This window comes from Microcebus murinus, chromosome 15, assembly GCF_040939455.1.
Source record: "Microcebus murinus isolate Inina chromosome 15, M.murinus_Inina_mat1.0, whole genome shotgun sequence".
Taxonomy (NCBI): domain Eukaryota; kingdom Metazoa; phylum Chordata; class Mammalia; order Primates; family Cheirogaleidae; genus Microcebus; species Microcebus murinus.
Window position 1 is genome coordinate 58,796,677 of NC_134118.1, and position 20,239 is coordinate 58,816,915.

The 20,239-nt window shown below is 41.3% G+C and overlaps 1 protein-coding gene across 1 annotated transcript in view; it reads right to left on the bottom strand.

Moving 5' to 3' along the window:
* Positions 1 to 1,644, bottom strand: part of FGF2 (fibroblast growth factor 2) — a 56,513-nt gene extending 54,869 nt beyond the window's left edge. Inside the window, exon 1 of the mRNA XM_020280143.2 lies at positions 1,133 to 1,644. Coding sequence (XP_020135732.2) covers positions 1,133 to 1,310 — 178 coding nt within the window. The 5' untranslated portion in view covers positions 1,311 to 1,644. The remainder of the gene's footprint in view (positions 1 to 1,132) is intronic.
* Positions 1,645 to 20,239: the final 18,595 nt, after the last annotated feature.

Here is a 20,239-nt window from a genome sequence, read left to right on the forward strand (position 1 = left end):
TCGATTTTAAAACACATGTTTACCTACACTTAGGGAAGGAAAGCTTAAAATATATTCCCGTCCTGTGTCTCTCACTTCAAATTCCAACAGTGTTGTAAATCAGCCTATCTTATGGCCTTTTCTTCCCTCTTTTCTCTAGACTAGTAGTTCTCACAGTGTGGTGCTCAGATCAGCACCACTTGGCAACCTGTTAGAAAATGCGAATTTTCATCCCCCACTCCAAACTTAGGGACCCGTAAGCTCTGGGGGACAGGATCCCGCAATCTGTTATAACAAACCTTCCAGGTGATGCACACCCCTCCAAAGTTCGAGAACCACTGATTTAGGCCAATGTTATTTCTAGAACCACAAACGTTCTTTTTTGTTTTTACAGAAAGCAAAACTGTAATGCTCATTTCATTCTCAAACTGGGTGCAAGGTAGATATTATTTCCACTTTAGAGATGAAGATTCTGGCTCTGGGGTTAAGCATCACTCAAGGTCCCAAAGCTAATAACTTCAGGTGGAAGGTGAAGGGTTTTGCATTTTTTTACCATGAAACAAAAGTCTGTCACACTTTATTAACAAAGTCTAGGCTTATTTTGGTTTCTGTTCATTTTTGCTCTTTCAGCTTTAGTCAATTCGGAAAAAAATGGAATTTATTCTATATTTTTGGGTTAGAGTAGTGTGCCAACGCCTCGGGTCCTACCGAGTCGGACTTTGAGGGCTCTGGAAAGTTATTTTCCCAATAAAGAGCGTCTCGTTGTGCTGCGGTCCCTCGCACCTCTGTCCCCGCACCCCCGGGACAGCACGCACAGGGCGGCTGCGGTCGGTCCCCCAGGGGGACACGGCTGCCCGGCCGCCCGGCATCCCCACGCGACAGGTTGTCTGCGCCGAGGGAGCGCGGCCGCGGCGGCTCCGGGCCCAGGGGCTGGTCGGGGAAACTGCGGCAGCCCACAGCCCGCAGCCCGCAGCCCGCAGCCCGGGGCGTCCGACCGACACCGCAGCCCGGGGGAGGAGGGGGCGAGCGGCGAACCTGACACCGCCGCGGGCCGCGCGGAGAGAAGCCGCACGCGCCGCCGGGGGAGCGAGGCGACGGAGGGAGCGCGGGGCTGGAAAGGAGGGGCCGGGGAGGAGGCGCGGGCGGCACTCACTGTGCGGGTCGCTCTTCTCCCGGACCCCGTCCACTCGGCCGTCGGGGTGGATGCGCAGGAAGAAGCCCCCGTTTTTGCAGTACAGCCGCTTGGGGTCCTTGAAGTGGCCGGGCGGGAAGGCGCTGCTGCCGCCGTCCTCGGGCAGGGCGGGCAGCGTGGTGATGCTCCCGGCTGCCATGGGCCCTCCGGGGCCCTGCCGGGGACCCGGAGCCGCGGGAGCCGCGCGGGGAGCCGCCGCCCCCCGGGGCCGGCCCCGGCCTCCGAGCCGCTCCGGGGCGCGGCCCCGGCCCCGGCCCCCCAGCCTCCCGCCCGGCAGCGCGCGGCCCCGCCCGCGGGCCCCCAGCCTCGCGCCGCTGCCCTCTCGGCCGGCCCGAGCGCGCGGCGAGCCCGGCGCCCCGGAGCCGGGGAAGCGATGGGTGTCGCCGCCGCCGCCCTCGGGAGAGCCGCCTCCCAGGATGCAGCGCCGGGATCCGCTTGCAACCGCGGGCACCGCGTCCGCTGGTCTGGCACCGGCCGGGCCGCGGCGTCACATCTTCTACATCTCCACCCCCGACACCCACCAACCTCCCGGGCCCCCGGCCCTCCTCCCTCCGCGCGCGCCGCCCCCTCCTCGCTCGGGGCTTCCTGGGGCCGGCCTCCGCGTCGGGCGCTGCGGCCACAGCACGCAAGCGCGCGACACCGGCCGGGGGAGCCCGGCCTCGGCCGGCGGCGGGGGAGCTGCGGGGGGCGCCCGGAGGCCGGCCCAGACCCGGAGGCTCGACGCCCCCTTGTTCCCCAGAAGTCGCCCCCGCCTGACCCGGGGCCACCCAAACCACACTGCGGAGCTTCTGCTGTGCAGCCAGCCGTGAATCGACTTATAAAACTTTCATGCAACTTTCTCTCCCGTTCTTCCTCCTTGCCAGAGGTTCAAAGCGGAGAAGCTGTTTCCACCCCCAAAATAGTAGAAGGGTCGGGAGCCAGGAAGGATTCTGTGTCAGAATAGGCTCTAAAAATCTCTGTTCGCCAAAAGACAAGGGGTACGCGTGGGACACACACTGTTAAAATTAAAGGATAGAGGCCGAAGCAGCCTACCAACAAAAGGAGAGAGGGAGGCCAGAGAAGGGGAGCGGATTGGGTTGCTAAGGGGAAAAGGTTTCCTTTCACTGACCTAACTTGAGTTGGACAACGTGGAAAGATGAGGCTGGGCCTCGAAGCCTTATCTGAAAAGCAGCGTATTTGTGTCTTAACTCGGAGCCAGCATTGCTGTAGCTAAATTGTTACGCATTTCTTGGAGAGTAATTTTCTGTAAACCCCCCAACTATCAAAGTTAATTGCATTTTGGTAATTTTCAGTAGAATATAACAGGTGCTACAAATGATTAGCAAAATATCTGTCCAGAAAACTTGCGTATATTGAGGGCCTACTCTGTGCAAAGCACTAGTATGTGCTGTGGGGGACGCCAGACCAGGCAGGGTCTCCTCACACAGTGGGACAGATGAGACGGGGAGCAGGGTAACACAAATACCAGTAGAAAGTAATAAGGCCGTGGAAGAATAAGACTAAGTGCTGTGACATTTCAGAAACGGGGTAACCCAGCTCAGGGAGACACAGGAGATTTGGGGAAGCATCCAGAAGGAGGTACAAATACAGAAGTTCCTCTTTGTATTAATAGAACGTTTCCTTTCGAAAGGTCATGGGTTGAGTGCATTTGCTCTTAAGCATCCAAGAAAGCCCTAACACCTGATGCATTGCTAGGATGTTAAATAGGGAGCGTGAGTAAATTATTTGAAGTTTTAAAACCGGGCATATTCTTTCTTCTTCCTTCTCTAGGCTCAGTATACATTCTGTGGAGGAGGGAGAAAATATCTTTTCCTCACCCATCACTAGGTTCATGGCTGAGGTCCCTATAGCAAAAGACAGATTAAACAAGAGGAAAACATACTCATTTATTCATATAAGTTTAACATGACACAGGAGTCTTCAGAAATGAGGACACAATGTAGCAGGGAAACCTGTGTGTTTTTTAGGCTGGGTTTCATGATGTTGATGATCATGGAGATTGGACAAAGGTGTGTCCTCTAATGGTAATAAACTGGGGGAACTTAGCAAGGCCTGTTTGTTCAGATTCTTCTCTGTGTCCCTATGTCTTCCCAGATGAGAATGTTCCTTTCTTCCAGGTATAGGGAAGGCACCTCTGGAATGAGGGTTTTATGATCTGTCTCCGAGAAGATCCAGGGAAAGTGAGAGTAATCTTGCTTCTGTTGTTTTCTCAAATGCCAAGGTGCCATATTTTGGGGTAGCATGTCCTGAACCTCCTCAGTTCTCTAACATCTCTCTCTTCATTGAAAATCCATCTGTTGAGCCAAATAGCTCCCTTCCAGGTGATCTCCATAGGCGTCCTAGGGAATGCTTAGCACTACTGTAGCACTCACTTGAACTCTGTGGTAGAACCTGAGTATCCCAAGAGCAAGGAGATAAAATCTAAGTCATGATATTTTCTAACAGCGGCATCCAGAATATATACTAGGTATATATCCAAGATAATTTAAAACATATGTTCACACAAAAATACATACACCAATATCCATAACAGCATTATTCATAATAACCAAAAAGTGGAAACAAGCCAGATGTCCATAAAGTGATGAATGGATAAACAAATGTCTGTCTATACAATGGATGGAATGTTATTTGACAATAAAAAGAAATGAAGTACTGATACATGCTACCATATGGACGAACCTTGAAAACATCACGCTCAGTGGAAGAAGCCAGACAGAAAAGGCCACATATTGTACGAATCCACTTATATGAGATGCCCAGGGTAGGGCCAGGAAGCAGCTTAGTGGTTGCCAGAGGCTAGGGAGAGGGAATTAGAGAGTGACTGCTAATGAGTATGGAATTTCTTTTGGGGGTTGTGAAAGAGTGGTATTAGATAGTGGTGATGGTTGCACAACTCTGTGAACTGAAAAACCATTGAATTATACAGTTTAAAATGGTGAATTTCATGGTTTGTAAATTATGTCATCAAAAATAGAGAAAGAAAAAAATAAATGTCATAAAAATGAGATTTTTCTCCCATAAAGTTGGGAGAAAATAAAAGACATAGTATTATCTTATGTTGCTAAGGATGAGGTCAAACAAAGACCTCATGAACTGCCAGAGGGAGGCTAAATTATTAAACATTATAGCATTTTGGGAGGACAGATTAAAAGAGTACAAGTCTGGCTGGGCGAGGTGGCTCACATCTGGGAGGCTGAGGCAGAAAGATCACTGGAGATCAGGATTTTGAAACTAGCCTGAGCAAGAGTGAGACCCCATCTGTACCAAAAATAGGAAAAAATTAACCAGAGGTGGTGGTGCATGCCTATAGTCCTAGCTACTGGGAAGTCTGAGGCAGGAGGATTGCTTGAGCCCAGGAGTTTGGGGTTGCAGTGAACTATGATGATGCCACTGCACTCCAGCCTGGGTGACAGAACAAGACTCTGTCTCAAAAAATAAAAATTAAAATAAAAAAAGCTAATATTCTAAATAAATAAAGAGATCTTAGATATTGTTGAGAAAATACCCATGAGCAAAGCAATATGAACAGATAGTTCATAGAAAAATAAATGGATTTTGAATATATGAGTAAAAGAAAATGCAAACTAAACCTAGAATGAAATCTATTGTTCTTCTAGTCAGATGGACACAGTCAAAAGTTTAATAAATATAACATTACAGAATATGAAGAAATAGGTACTCTCACTGTTGGTGGGAGGTCATATTGGTAGTAGCCTTCAATATTTGAGATAAGTATACCTTTAGATCCAGACATTTCCTTTCTAGAAATGTATCCTACAGGCATATTCACACATGTGCACAAAGATATATGAACATATGTGCTTCAACTTTGCTTGTGGTTCCAAAAGACCAGAAATAAATAATATAAATGTTTATCAATAGGGGCTTGTAAAAGGAAATTATGGTAGAGTCATTCATTTAATAAATATTTATTCAGAACTTAACATTACCAGATATAGCTGTATAATGAAGTTTAAAAAATGAAGTATATTTATTTGGCATGGCTATAGAATGATCTCCAAGATATATGGAAAAAGTGAAAAACAAGTGAAAAATATAAGATACACTGCAATATGCATAATATGCTTCCATTTTTGGAGGGGAAACACATGCACGTATACAGTCCATATGCTTGCATAGACATAGAATATTTCAGAAATATCTGCCTCTGGGGAGAAGAACTGGGGACGTCTCTGGTCTGCAGCCAAAGGAAGACTTCTTTCTCCCTGTACTGTTTTTGTACTACTTGATTTTTTTCATCACATGTATTGTTTTTTCTACTTAATTTATTTTAAAATTCATGTAGTGAGAAAAATGTATAAAATTTGATAAGAAATGGCTCAAGAAAAAAGAGAGAGTGCTTTTTTCCATTTTGGGGATTGGTTTAGAGGCTCTTAGAGTGGTTCAGCATTTGACATACTGTCCTAAGCTTCCCTGCGACATAGATTCTAACAAAACTAGGCTGTCCTGAACCCTGGCAACAGAACTGTTTACCTTTACACCAAGGAGTTTGAGAAAGCCCCCAAATCAGCATGTAGTTTGTGCCAGGCTGATTTCAAGAGAGTTGCACTATGCAACCTAAAGTTCTTGTGAGGCTGTCTAAAATGGAAAAAACAAAAACAAAAACCCGTGTCAGCAGAACCCATGGTGGTTCCGTGTGTGTTAGATGCGTCTGTGACCGGATCGAGCTTTCCTTATCGAGGAGCAGAATTGTGAAAGTGTTGAAGGCACGGCAGAGTCAGAAAGCTAAACTGAAAACTCAAGCTTTTATGAGTAATAAGCAACATTTCAAAAAAAGAAAATTAAAGAAGAAAAAGAAAGAACTAACAAAGGAAGGAGGGAGAGAGAGAGAGAGAGAGAAAGAAAAAGGAAGGGTGGGAGGAAGGGAGGCAAGGAGGAAAGAAGGAAGAAGAGAAAGTAAATGCAGAGGGTCCAGAAAGCAAAGATGCCATGTGACATCTCTGGCTGTGTCCGGTGGGACTCCAGGGCACAGTTCTCCGGTGACTTCTGCACTCCTCTCTCATCCTTCCCACTGGAAAAATGGCTGCAGTCGTATGTTGGGAGAGAAGCTCTGTACGAATCCCTTCATCCACTTTTGCCTTCATTCTCCAAGTTGGACTATCAGGTATTTTAGTTTTCAGTTCCAGTATTAGTGGTGAAAATGAAACACATACTGTCCCAGAGCCCACTGCATATGAACAGATTAGGACCCAGAAACAGTCCATACTGTGTGAGGGTTAGTGCTCATTTCTCAAATGTTCACAAGTGCACATTTGGAATCCTCCAATGGGAAGATGTTCTTCGTTTCATCTTTTTAAATTATTTCTTTACAATAAAGGGATATTTTTAAATATGAGCTTAAGGCTATTTTCCTTTTGAACATTTTTATTGACAATTTGAGTTAGATTTGTTTTCATTTTTGTTATTAGCTTTTAATTAGTTAAGGAGCATATTAATATAATATCTTTGTTAAAAAATTAAACTATTACAGAGAATGTTACAGTATCCTTTGGATTCTACCACCAAATCCTGTCACTTCTCTTCTCCTCAGATGAAACCATTTTTCTCAGTTTGGTGTGTATCATTGTAGATTTCTTTGTACATTCATATCCATGTATGTACCCATGGAGAAGAAAACATATTGTTTTGTGTGGCTGTGTGTGCTTCCACACATAAATGGTATCATATTGTCCTTATCCTTCAGCAACTTGCATTTCACTCAATATATATCTTAGAAGTTTTTCTGCATTAGTTAAGTATGGATCTACCTTGTTCATTTTAACTGCTGCAGAGTATTCCAGGATATAGTATATCCATACTATTTAACCATTCCCAGATTGATGTACAGGCAGGTTATACACATCTTTGCAGTGACCGTCTTTGTATTTGCCTCCATGTGCGTATATTTAAGTTATTCTCCAGAGTTTTTACTCAGTAATGGATTCACTGGGCCCCTGCATGTTCAATTTTAAGAGACTTTGCCACAGGAGGGAGGGGGTAGAGTGTCAGGGCAAAAACCTACCTAATGGGTACAGCGAATGCTATTTGGGTGATGGGCACACTTATAGCCATGACTCAAGCATTACAAAAGCAATCCATGTAACCAAAATCATTTGTACCCCCTTAATATTATTATTTTGAAATTTTAAAAAAAACTAAATGGATAGAAAAGTTGAAAAAAATGATGAAGGATATAAAAAGTTTATAAAAATCTTACCTTACTATCAAATTGATTTAAATTAGATGGATTTGTTTATAAGATTTTTTTTAATTAGCTTTACCATTAACAAAACACTAACACAAAGGTAAAATTTAGTTTTCTCTTTTGAACAAGATTTTCATGTGATATTAATAGAAATATTAAATAGAAATAGCAAAACACTTTTGTTCACCTTTTGAATAAACTGCAAAAAGGAAGAGAAAAGAGAAAGAGAAACAGATTCAGTCTGCCTCTCTATTAGCCTGTCTTTCTGTTTGTCTATATTAGGTCTTCTGTTTGTGAAACTGAATCTCTTCTCTATCAAAGATTAAGGTTTATGCTCTTTAAAATCTTCAAATTATCAATTTGGCTAAATGAATGACTATAATTTTATAGTAATCTCTGATCTTGTCTTATGTAAGTGTTTTATTTTTTTATTTTTTATTTATTTATTTTTTTTTGAGACAGAGTCTCGCTTTGTTGCCCAGGCTAGAGTGAGTGCCATGGCGTCAGCCTAGCTCACAGCAACCTCAAACTCCTGGGCTCAAGCGATCCTTCTGCCTCAGCCTCCCAAGTAGCTGGGACTACAGGCATGCGCCACCATGCCCGGCTTATTTTTTCTATATATTAGTTGGCCAATTAATTTCTTTCTATTTATAGTAGAGATGGGGTCTCGCTCTTGCTCAGGGTGGTTTTGAACTCCTGACCTTGAGCAATCCGCCCGCCTCGGCCTCCCAGAGTGCTGGGATTACAGGCATGAGCCACCGCGCCAGGCCCGATAGTAAGTGTTTTATAACAGCAAGTGTTTTAAGCCTTTGATATTTGACAAACTTTCCAAAATCACAATTCTAAATCCAATCTTTTTGACCTCAAACTAGCTTTTTAAATATTAGAGCCAATGAAAGTCCAAGAGAGACGTATTAGGCTTATTTGGCATGTTAAAACCATACAGGAAGCATTGTCAAATGTGTTTAATTTTCTTTGGGTTATATGTGTATAAACATGTTATTAATAGCTCCAATATTATATGAGATTCCTAAAATTCTGATATGTCTTGGTGTATGTTATCAGTAATGAATATGATTATTAAGCTAAAAAAAGAGACATTGCCAAATTCACCTCCAAATTGGCTTTACTGAGTTATAGTCTCACCAAGAGCATTCACACCTTCACAGAGGTGTCATTCTTGCCACAATTTTAGCATCATAAAGCTGAGAATGCTAATTAGTAGGCCAGATAACAAAATTAAAATTCAAAAGCTTTTCTAACAAGTTGAAAGTTTAAGACACAATTTGTAATGTAGACACAAGTAAAGCTCTTCATCTAGGTTTTTTTAAAAAAAGAATCAAATTAGCAAATATAGTATAGCAGAAACTTGCTTGGAAAAAAGTCACATAGAAATCACATGGTGAGTAGAAGCCAACAGGGTATTGTAATTGCCAAACAAGCTAATATAACTGGGCTTCGTGAATACATGTTTAGTGACCAGCTGATAAAAGGTTATCATTCTTCTGAACAGATTATATCTGGAACATTTTTAAAGGGATATTGACTAGATAGATGGTTTTCAAGAGAAGGCAACAATGATTATCATAATCATGTATCGTGGTAATTGCTCCAATTCCCATGAATCATCAGATTATTTTATTCAAAGACTAAGAGTCTATTATAGAAAAAAGTTATAGAGACATTTTCCTTCAGATCTCCAAGCAGAGTATCCACTTATTATAGACTCTTCCTTTATTAGCCTTTCTAGATGCAGGAGAATTGACCACCATAAGGTTCTTTCATCTGTACAGCTCTAAGATTTTTTATATTTCCTTGGAAATACTTCCATTTTCCCAGAAATGTTCCCAAACATCAGTAGCTTTAACCTGACCACATATGGTCAAACAGCAATGCACACCAGATTCAGAATATTATAAACTGCAACTCACCAGAAGTGGCTGATTATAGCCAGTGTTTGTTTGTGCTCAGAGGAGAGGACGGAATTTTTTTTCTTTCATCATTGAGGAAGCCTAAGCTTTGTCTGTAGTCCAAGTTTACTATACCCTCAGCCAAAACTATGACTTTGTTTGTAACTCTCCAGCCAATGACCTCAAGTCTGACCTACAGCAATCACCCTCTGGGATGGAAAAGGTCATTTAAACACCTCAGCCCCTAGTCATTAGGAGAATACGAAATTTCATCTCAACTTAAGTGTTCTTAAGGTTGAGGTCTTTTCACAAGTAACTCAGAAGGAATGAGTAGCGATTTTTAAAAAGTTGGAGTACAATTTGGCAAGACTTGAAAATTTCAAATGTTTTCACAATATCATTAAAATACTTCTGATAGGAAAATGCGTTTCATTAATTTAACTCTCCAAAACAATACACTGTATGACAAGCTAATGTTTTGACCAGTACTTTACTAATAGAATAATGAAGTTATAGTAAAGATTCAATTTATATTTCATTGAAATTCAAAAAGGCTGAGCTAAAGTTAATGTTTTTACTATCCATATAAAAGGCAAAACAAATCATTAATAGGAAAAACATTTTGACTACTAGAAAGATAACTATTTTAAAGCTTTAGCATTAAACATATATATGAACAGCAAAGAATACTGATTTCTAATTTTTTAATTTTACTTATCTGGAAATCTCTGTACCTTACATGTCTATTTTGAAAAATAATTTGAGGTAACTTGCTACTAAAAGACATAAGGAAGAGTTTTAAAAACTAAAAATGAGGAGTACACATCACTCAAGAGGACAGAACTAATTGTACCAGGAGCCTAATCTTGACCTTGATTGATCACTAAATTTAGCTCTAATCTTTTGGTCAGGCAAGGCAATGAGGGAAATAAGGTGTGTTCTACACTTTGTGCTGTTGGCTAAAAGCTTACTGGAAAGTAAACTCTTTTCTAGCATCAATTCTCTTATAAACCTGTTGAGCAGGAGCGGTAACATTAAGGGCAAATGCCTTGATTTGTAATTTTGCAAAAGCTTAAGAAAATATTCTTCATATTGTCTTAATAAGAGCCAAGGTTTCCACATTCAGTCATAATTTTGCAACAGCTTTTCTGCAGAGGATTACAGTAATGCATTTCAAGAACATTGCATTCTATTGATCTATTTAAGACAGCGACAGATTTTAGATAATTGAGAAGAATATTTGAGTAATATGTCCCTTAGGTCCTCTCTCTCAAAGAACAGTTACCTCGTGTCCAATTATAATATATAGTTGTTATTGCTATTTTTTATAGCTTTAAGAATGTTCGTGAAGATAAACAACAACAAAAAAAACCCAGAAAATATTGCTATAATACCCCAGCCAAAAATTATCATTGGAACATTTTGCTGGCCAATTCTTCATGGATAGATGGATAAATAGAGTTACATAGATACAGAGATTTTGTTTTTATAAAATTAGGTTATACCGAACACACTGTATTATAAACTTATTTTCTGTTTATCAATATATTATAAACATTGCTATGTGTCATTAAGTATTTTTATAACTTTATTCTTAATGTCATATTATTTCATTGCATGGATATGCCATAGTTTATTTAATGCACTGTCTGTGGACATTTAGGTAATTCCAAATTTTTTCATTTTATCTTACTGCTTAATTCTGATTACTTTCTCTTTTTTTTTTTTTTTTTTTTTTTTGAGACAGAGTCTCGCTTTGTTGCCCAAGCTAGAGTGAGTGCCGTGGCATCAGCCTAGCTCACAGCAACCTCAAACTCCTGGGCCCAAGCGATCCTACTGCCTCAGCCTCCCGAGTAGCTGGGACTACAGGCATGCACCACCATGCCTGGCTAATTTTTTCTATATATATATATATTAGTTGGCCAGTTAATTTATTTCTATTTATAGTAGAGATGGGGGTCTCACTCTTGCTCAGGCTGGTCTCGAACTCTTGACCTTGAGCAATCCACCTGCCTCAGCCTTCCACAGTGCTAGGATTACAGGCTTGAGCCACCGTGTCCGGCCTCTGATTACTTTCTTAGGGTTAATTCCTTGCTCTTATGTCCTTTTGATCTCTCTTTCACGGGACTCATTGTCCTTGTAATTATTTACATGATGCCTATATGTTGATAAAGTTTAATTACTAGTCTTTGATATAGAAGATATTCAATAAATACTTTTGATTAAACAAATGAATGTTTTAGGACTTTCTGGTACATTTTTATCAAGGCAATCTGAAGTTGTGTCAATTTAAACCTTTCCAAAAGCATTGTGAGTCTCTCTTTCTCCAGGTTTTCCTCACCTTTAGGCATTATCTTAAAAACAATCTTTGGACAACTTGACAACAGTGCAAAAAGTGGCAGTTTGTTGTTGGTTTAATGTGAATTTTAAAATTACTACAGAAATTAAACATTTTTTCACGAGTTTCTTGGACATTTGTATTTCTTGTTTTGGAATGTGGTGGGCTTAAGTCTGGTAAGTGCTAGGAAACAGTTATTTCAATGTTATCTGGAAAGTGCCTAAAACATGAACGTTCAAAGCAATACTCTCTGATTTAAGTTAGCAGAGAGACAGGCAACGACTTTAAGCTATCATCATGCAGAATTTTGACTTGTAGTCTAGAAAGGCAAGTCAGTCTGAGAGGGAAAGGTTGTCATCTCTGTACTGAAGTGGCCCCCGAGATCTGGACATTTGGGCAATAGGTAGGAAATACCAGTCAGGTACCCTTACGTTTTAGTATATTTTTCTGCTCATCACACTCTCTACACAACATATATTTTTAAAGGAACAAAAGATAAAATATATATTATTGACCATTTCTTGGTCAATTATTTTAAGTGCTTATTTTAATTTTTTTCCCCTTCTTAATGTGTTTGGTTTTGTCCTCAGGGTTTCCTGTTCATTTCTCTCCTCCATTTCCTGATCCACTTAGAATAAATCCCAATGTGCACTCATATCCACCTCCCTGGGACTAAGTACTATTAATGACATCGGTGTGTAGGCTGCAAAAATTATCTAACTTTTGAGAGGAGTTAGTCATGCAATTTGTGTGGCCCTGTCTTCACTTAAAGCCATCAAATGGAAAAAACCAAAACAGACTACATCACTCATACAGAGCAAAATGATACAGATTTCTTTTTCTTTCTTTTTCGCAGTTGCCAAGGAGTGTCACTTCCCTTGAGAATCTATAGTTCAATTCACACCCATAAATCACGGGTCATGTCTTCTGATGGGTGGGGGCAGCAGGGCCTAAGATCAGTTTATTCTGAGATTTCCAGAGAATGTTCTTGCATGATAAATCACTCAAAGCATAAATGCAAGCTGATACTTCAACACAGCTGCCTACAAGTGCACACTCAATCTCATTGTTTGGATAAAATGAAAAAGGAGGATAATCAACCAACTCCTTTTAAAAATTAAGAACAATTCTTGATGTGAAAACCCAATTCTTTAAGAGTCAGGGAGAGAAGAAACTGTTCAAGACATTGACACTATACAGTTGAGATAGGTTGTCTGACACAGGTTATGGCAATAAGACCTGTGACTGCCCCTTGGTTCTCTGGGGAAATTCCACCATATTGCTTTAGTCCAGGCGTCCTCAAACTACGGCCCTTGGGCCACATGCGTGTGTTTTTGCCCGTTTGTTTTTTTACTTCAAAATAAGATATGTGCAGTGTGCATAGGAATTTGTTCATAGTTTTTTTTTTAAACTACAGTCCAGCCCTCCAACGGTCTGAGGGACAGTGAACTGGCCCCTGTTTAAAAAGTTTGGGGACCCTTGCCTATTAACTCTTTCAATCACGAAGACCATCTCACACCTTCTCCATGTTTCTTAAACTTCTGACAACTTCCACTCTTAGACGACCCCTTGTTTTGCTTCTTATTTCGCTAAGATAATGGAATCAATCGAATGAGAACTTACTGGACTTTCTGGCATCAAAGAGCCAACACACCTGCCTCTGTCCTCATACGTCCCACCCGGCCTGGGCCCTGCCCTCTGTTCTTGCGGATTGAGGCCTCCTACTCCGCGCGGGGCCACCTCCACGTCAGTGTAGGGTCACGTCCTCTCCTTTGCTGAAGGACTTTGCTGCTGCAACTCAGCTTTCTCCAGCGCCAGTTTTCCCCCTTTCTTTTTTTTTTTTTTTTTTGAGACAGTCTCGCTTTGTTGCCCAGGCTAGAGTGAGTGCCATGGCATATCAGCTTAGCTCACAGCAACCTCAAACTCCTGGGCTCAACCAATCCTCCTGCCTCAGCCTCCCGAGTAGCTGGGACTACAGGCATGCACCACCGTGCCCAGCTAGTTTTTCTATATATATTAGTTGGCCAATTAATTTCTTTCTATTTATAGTAGAGACGCGGTCTTGCTCTTGCTCAGGCTGATTTCCAACTCCTGACCTCGAGCAATCCGCCCACCTCTGCCTCCCAGAGTGCTAGGATTACAGGCGTGAGCCACCGCGCCCGGCCTCCCCCTTTCTAATAGATCGTTTTCTTCAGTATGAAAATATGCTTCTATTTTTCCTACCTTCAAAAATACCCCTCCATTCCCCAGACCCCACACCACTCTCCAGATACTACCTCATTCTCTGCTTCCCTGCACAGCAAAATTCCTCAAAGGTTGTCTAATAAGCGGCCTCTTCTTCTTCTACCCATTTGTTCTGCTTTTTGAGGCTTGTAATTTCATTTACTGATTAAGCAACTTTATGGCAACAAAATTAATGAAGATGGGGGCCAGGCACAGTGGCTCACACCTGTAATCCCAACACCTTGGGTGGCCGAGGTGGGAGGATCCCTTGAGCTCAGGAGTTTGAGACCAGCCTGAGCAACACATTGAGACCCTGTCTCTACAAAAAGAATAAGAAAAATTACCCAGGTGAGGTCACGCGTGCCTGGAGTCCCAGCTACTCGGGAGGCTGAGGTGGGGGGATCACTTTAGCCCAGGAGTTTGAGGTTGCTGTGAGCTATGATGACTCCACTGCACTCTAGCCTGGGCAACAAAGTAAGACCCTGTCTCAAAAAAAAAAAAAAAAATACCCACATCCCACTAGCCTAAGACATCAATTGATCTTGTTTTACTTGTGCACTGGCTTATGTCCTTTATTGCACTGTTGCAATCACAGTCGAGAAATATTGTTACATGCTATTCTCTTTACTTAACGTTATAATTTCCTCTCTTACTACATAATTTATAGAATTAGTATAAGAATTAAATTTCATCAAGTTGATTACATTTAATCAAGTATAATTCATTTCACTATCCTGCTATTTTTGGCTATTTAAGGGGTATTTTGCCAGTGTTACACATACTGCTGCGGTTAAGCACTTTGTGTACATAATTAACCAAATAGCTTTTGTGTGAATCATTTGTTCATGTATTTAATATATTGTAAAAGAGTCTTAAAAAGTGGTGTAACTATCCTATGCAGTGGTGGCTAGTATCCTGTCTACTACTGAACAAGGGCTAAAATCCTATATAAGCATCACATCCAGTGGGAGCCGGATGGGAGGGTAGTTGCCTCGTCGTCTTCCTATTTATGCCTCACCACGGTTCCTTCAAGCCCTGCTGGCATGAGTGGCCTCCACCTTTAAGGTTCTCTAGGCCAGAAGCAGACACAGTGTCCGTGTTTCTGCATGGCCCACACTTCAGGAGACCACAGCACTCTCCCGCGAACCCTCTGACCTTGCATGACTTCGGTGCATCACCTAATGGACCCGTGAAGTCTCAACTCAGCAGGTATCCAGCCACGGAACCAGATGCAAGCCACCCCATCTTGCAAGCATTTCCTCTCCAAGTGCTTCTCACCAGGAATACTGTAGTCCTCGGGGCTTAAAAATCACCTTTCCTCCTCCTCCTCATTCTCTTTATATAGACTGGGAGATCGGATATTGCTTGGTGCGCCCATTAAGTGCTGCAGGGATATTCTGATAATTTGGCTTTTAAGTGTCTGTCTTGTGAGAGGACATTTGGTGGCCCCGCCCCCAGGTTTGGGCCTAGCATGGATTCCACAACTTCTGGATATTTGGAAAAGTCCCGTTTCAGTTAGGTATTGCTATGGTTTGAACATTTGTCCCCTTCAAAACTCATGTTGAAATTTAATCTCCAATGTGGCAATCGTAAGAGGTTGGGCCTCTCATTAATGGATTAATCCATTAACGGATTAATGGGTTATAACAGGAGTGGGACCTGAGCTAGCACGCTCATGTGACATGTGATGTCCTGTGCCACCTCCGGACTCTGCAGAGAGTCCCCACCAGCAAGAAGGCCCTCACCAGACCTGGCCCCTCAACCTTGGACTTCTCAGCCTCCATAACTGTAAGAAATAAATTCCTTTTCTTTATAAATTACCCAGTTTCAGGCATTCTGTTAGGAGCAACAGAAGACAGGCACCTTTCCTGAGTCCTGCGAGCAAAGCCTCCTCGCTCTGATTCAGGTGCAGTTCCTGTAAACAGAGCACGTGGCAGGTGTCTCGTCCGCTTGCTGCTCCGGGTCCACTCCCTGCCCTTCTGCACCCCGCTCGCTGCTTCAAGAGGTTGACCTGTGTGAGTGACACCAACTTCTACTCGTGCCCTCTGGCTAGATCAAGGGGAGGAGAGTGAAGTCCCTCGGCAGCTCCTTCTCTGTGATGTCACCTCTGGCCAGCTGCTACTCCAGCTAGCGGTTACCGCGCCTCTAGGTGTAGCCTCCTCTACATGACTTTCCTTCTAGGTTCTAGTAACTGTACCATTCGCTGGTCCCTTTGGTCCTAGGAGGGGTCACAGCTCTGCTGGTATTAGCCCCAGTATTAACACTATGCCTCGTAGTTTTATGTCCCACTCCTTTCCTGAGTAAATTCCTCAAATTATCCTATTTTTGAATGTGCCATCTTGTTGAGACCCTGAGTATTTGCTTTTTGATTAGAGAATTTCACATTTAGAGTAAAAATTTATGTAATTTTACTCCTTCCATCTTATTGTATATTTTTATATGTCTTTTTATCTCTGTTCCTTACTTGTGTTGATCAAGTCTTTTTATTTCATTCCTCCTGTAAATTGGAATTTCCACTAATCATCTCCATGTTGCTACTCATAACTTCCCTAAATTTAACAGTTATATTTATATGTGAAGACTAATTATGATCGCCGACTTGCTCACTCCCTAATTCACATATACTTTTCAAACCTACTAATCACTGTCTTTCAGTTCCTAATTGTTATTTTTTGTGTGACAGTCTCACTCTGTCACCCTGGGTGGAGTGCAGTGGTGTCATCACAGCTCACAGCAACCTCAAGCTCCTGAGCTCAAGCGATCCTCCTGCCTCAGCCTCCTGATTATCTGGGACTACAGGTGTGGCCACAATGCCCAGCCTCCAACTGTTATAACTAAATCCATGTATTTCTATTGATATATCAAAAAGTAAATAACTTTAACTTCCTACCACACTGGATTAATAGTTCTATGCTTCTCCACGCCTTATACTGAAATGAAACCTTTAGAACATTTAGCTACCTATATCCTTCCTATCACTCAAATCTTAAATTTGGATAATTATAGGATTTAAATCCCAGACTATTAACAAATATTCCTTCACAGAATGTCTCTCGTTTCAAAATTTTTAAGAGTGTAATTCCCAGCTTACTATCATCATTCATTTAGATTTAATTATAAATAAGATTCATTATTCCTCAATGTTTCATGAATCTTTTATCTTTATCTTTTTATCAAGAAATTTAACTTTCATTTGGTGAGAGAATTTTCTCAGAAAGGTATATGGGTAAGATATTTTTAGAGCCCTTGCAACAAGCAAAAAACTTTACTTTGCTCTCACGTGTGAGAGACAAATTTACTTGATATGGAGATATTGCCAATGTACTGTGAATGTAAATGCAAATTATCTGATTCAGCTAAGGTTACAGAGAAGTCTGTTACTAACCCAGTCATCTTTCCTTTGTTAGTTACCTTTGAATGTTTTCTGTTCTTTGCCTAGAAGCATGCAAGATTTTCTACTATGATGCCAATGGTTATTTTCTGATTCCATCATTCCTTCCTTCCACATTTATTAGTTGACATTATAAGGAAAGCATTATTTTTTTCTTCATTCATTTATTTGTGTTTATGTAAATTAATATGGACTCATGGATGCTTATTTTATTCAATAGGCAACATCTGTTTTGATCATTGTTTATTGATGGTCAGATTGTCCCAGATTTAGCTAGTGGAGGCCCAGTAAGGCTGGCTTTTGTGATTTTTTTTTTTATTGTCATCATTCTTTGAACAAGTTTTTACTTTCACACACACACACACACAGATGCAAGTGCACACACCAAGATTACCTTGTACTTTTCCTGCCTCAGAGCTAGAATCAGGTACTTTTTTTTTTTTTTTTTTTTTGAGACAGAGTCTCACTTTGTTGCCCAGGCTAGAGTGAGTGCCATGGCGTCAGCCTAGCTCACAGCAACCTCAAACTCCTGGGCTCAAGCGATTCTGCTGCCTCAGCCGCCCGAGTAGCTGGGACTACAGGCATGCACCACCATGCCTGGCTAATTTTTTCTATATATATTAGTTGGCCAATTAATTTATTTCTATTTATAGTAGAGACGGGGTCTCGCTCTTGCTCAGGCTGGTTTCGAACTCCTGACCTCAAGTAATCCGCCCGCCTCGGCCTCCCAGAGTGCTAGGATTACAGGCGTGAGCCACTGTGCCCGGCCTAGAATCAGGTATCTCTTTAAAGAGCTCTGGAGTTTGTTGTTTTGCTTTTTTGCAGAGAGAACAGCATTTAGAAACTGGTATCTGGACACTAGGTACGCTCAACATCATCACAGTGACATTGCCGCCTGGCCTGCTCAACAGGAAGAGCTGGGGAATATATATCTACAAATACACGTGTGCGCACACACGTACACATATGTGATGGAAAACACGAAAACACTGATATAGCCAATTCTAATCGTACACACTGCAGAATTTATTCCAGTTTTCTCCTATACTATATTTCTAACTGCTTTTTCTAACAATGAGAAATCTGGTCCCCATGATTTCTCAAATATATTTCATTTTGATTTTTGAAATATATTTCAATATATTTGTTTATTGGATTAACCCCAATGTGATCAATCTGTGCTCCGTGCGTGGGCATCTTCCTCACCTTACTCTGCCTCCATGACCCATGGCAGGCAGCGGCCCCTGTCTAGATGCTTTCCTTATCTGACGAGGTCCCCTCATGCCCTGCTGACACTGTCCTCATGCCATGCTGCCACCGTCACCCCGACTCCACGCAGAGGCCTTTCTCATCTCTTTTGAGCTTCACTTTGTGCTGGGCCACTAACCCTACTCCCCAGGACCCAACTATTTAGGCAAGAAAGAAAGAAGAAAGGTAGGCAATGAGAAAAAATATGCTTATTTATATGTTTATGCATATATATATCTATATTTGTATGTATATATTCCAAAATTCTACCACATTTGACACCCTTTCTTTTATTGCTTATTTTATCATTTTTTTTCAAAGCAAGCCCTACAAGCAATGCAACACTGCCAAGCAAAAAGAAGAACATAAAGAGTACTTCCAACCAGGGCCCACTTCCCAGCTGTGTGACTTGTGCAGTTGCACAGGGCCCTGTGCTCAGAAGGTTTGATGCTTTGCTGTTGCCATTTTGAAATTCTTAATTTTTGAACAAGGGTCAAAAAGTTTTAATTTGCTTCCATATTCCTTTCTAGGAAAGTATACACGTTTATATGTTTACATATTTTCAAATGAAATTACATTGCGTATATAGTTGCCTGTTTTCTTGGCCAAAAAGTTTCTTTTATAGATCAATATGTTATATCTTCAGCATCGTTTTTGATAGCTGCATAATATTCCATTGTGCGGATGTATCATTAATCTATTTAACTAATTACTTGTAATTGGATATATAGATTATTTCTAGCTTTTTACCATTATATGAACAAGGAATTTGGGTATTAAGGAGATTGGTTTAAAATTGTTCCTTCATCACTTAAAGTTGTGTCAACTTAAAACAAATTTACCTCTCTGAGTTTTAATTTCCTCATCTATAAAATGGAGGAAATAGAACCTCAAAGCTATTTTTTAAAGGATTATATGAGATGCTACATAAACAGTATGTGGTATTCAGTATTTAAATCTTCTTCAGCTTCCTCAGTTGTAAAATGGGAGCATTCATAATATCCATCTCATAGGGTTGTGAGTTATTAAATGAGTTATTATATATAAAGTACTTATAATAAGCACTCAGTATATGTTAACAATATGAGTACCAACTATAAACCAATCCAGAGCTGACCGATAATGAATTATCAATTAAAAGGCCAAAAAAGTGGAAAAAAAAAACCAACTCTGAACATTTATTTATAAATAGACAAAAATGCTTACCAAAAAAAGTTCGCATAAGTTTCTTTGACCCAAATATCTGGAGCCGAAGAGGGATTATGTGGCCAAGCCTCAGTTTACCCTGGTGAGTTTCTGTAACACACTGGGTAGTTGTACTTTTCATTTAAATTACTAAATCCGTTTTAGATCATGCCACGAGTTCTAATTTTTTTAAACCAGAATAATATCCCATCTTTATCTGTGTTCCCTAGAATGAAGGAAAATAATACTTTCCTTTTACCAGTTCCATATTACTCCCTTTATTGTCAGATATATTTTGAACTGAATTCTTTTGTTTTCAAAATTCTCCAGTAGTAGGCATTTGGGATATTTGTTGGTGCACCTGGACCTAGGCCAGCATTGTCATTGATGCATATTTAGAATATCTTGAATAAATTGTAAGTGGTTTCTCTCCATCCTATTCTCTCCCATGGGGTCCGGATCCTGCAAGTCCTGACTTGCCCGGTGCAGGGCGGGCCGCAGAGGCGGAGTGATCCGGGGTTCTGCTAACGAAACTGAAACCTCTGAAACCTCTCATCCCGGTTTC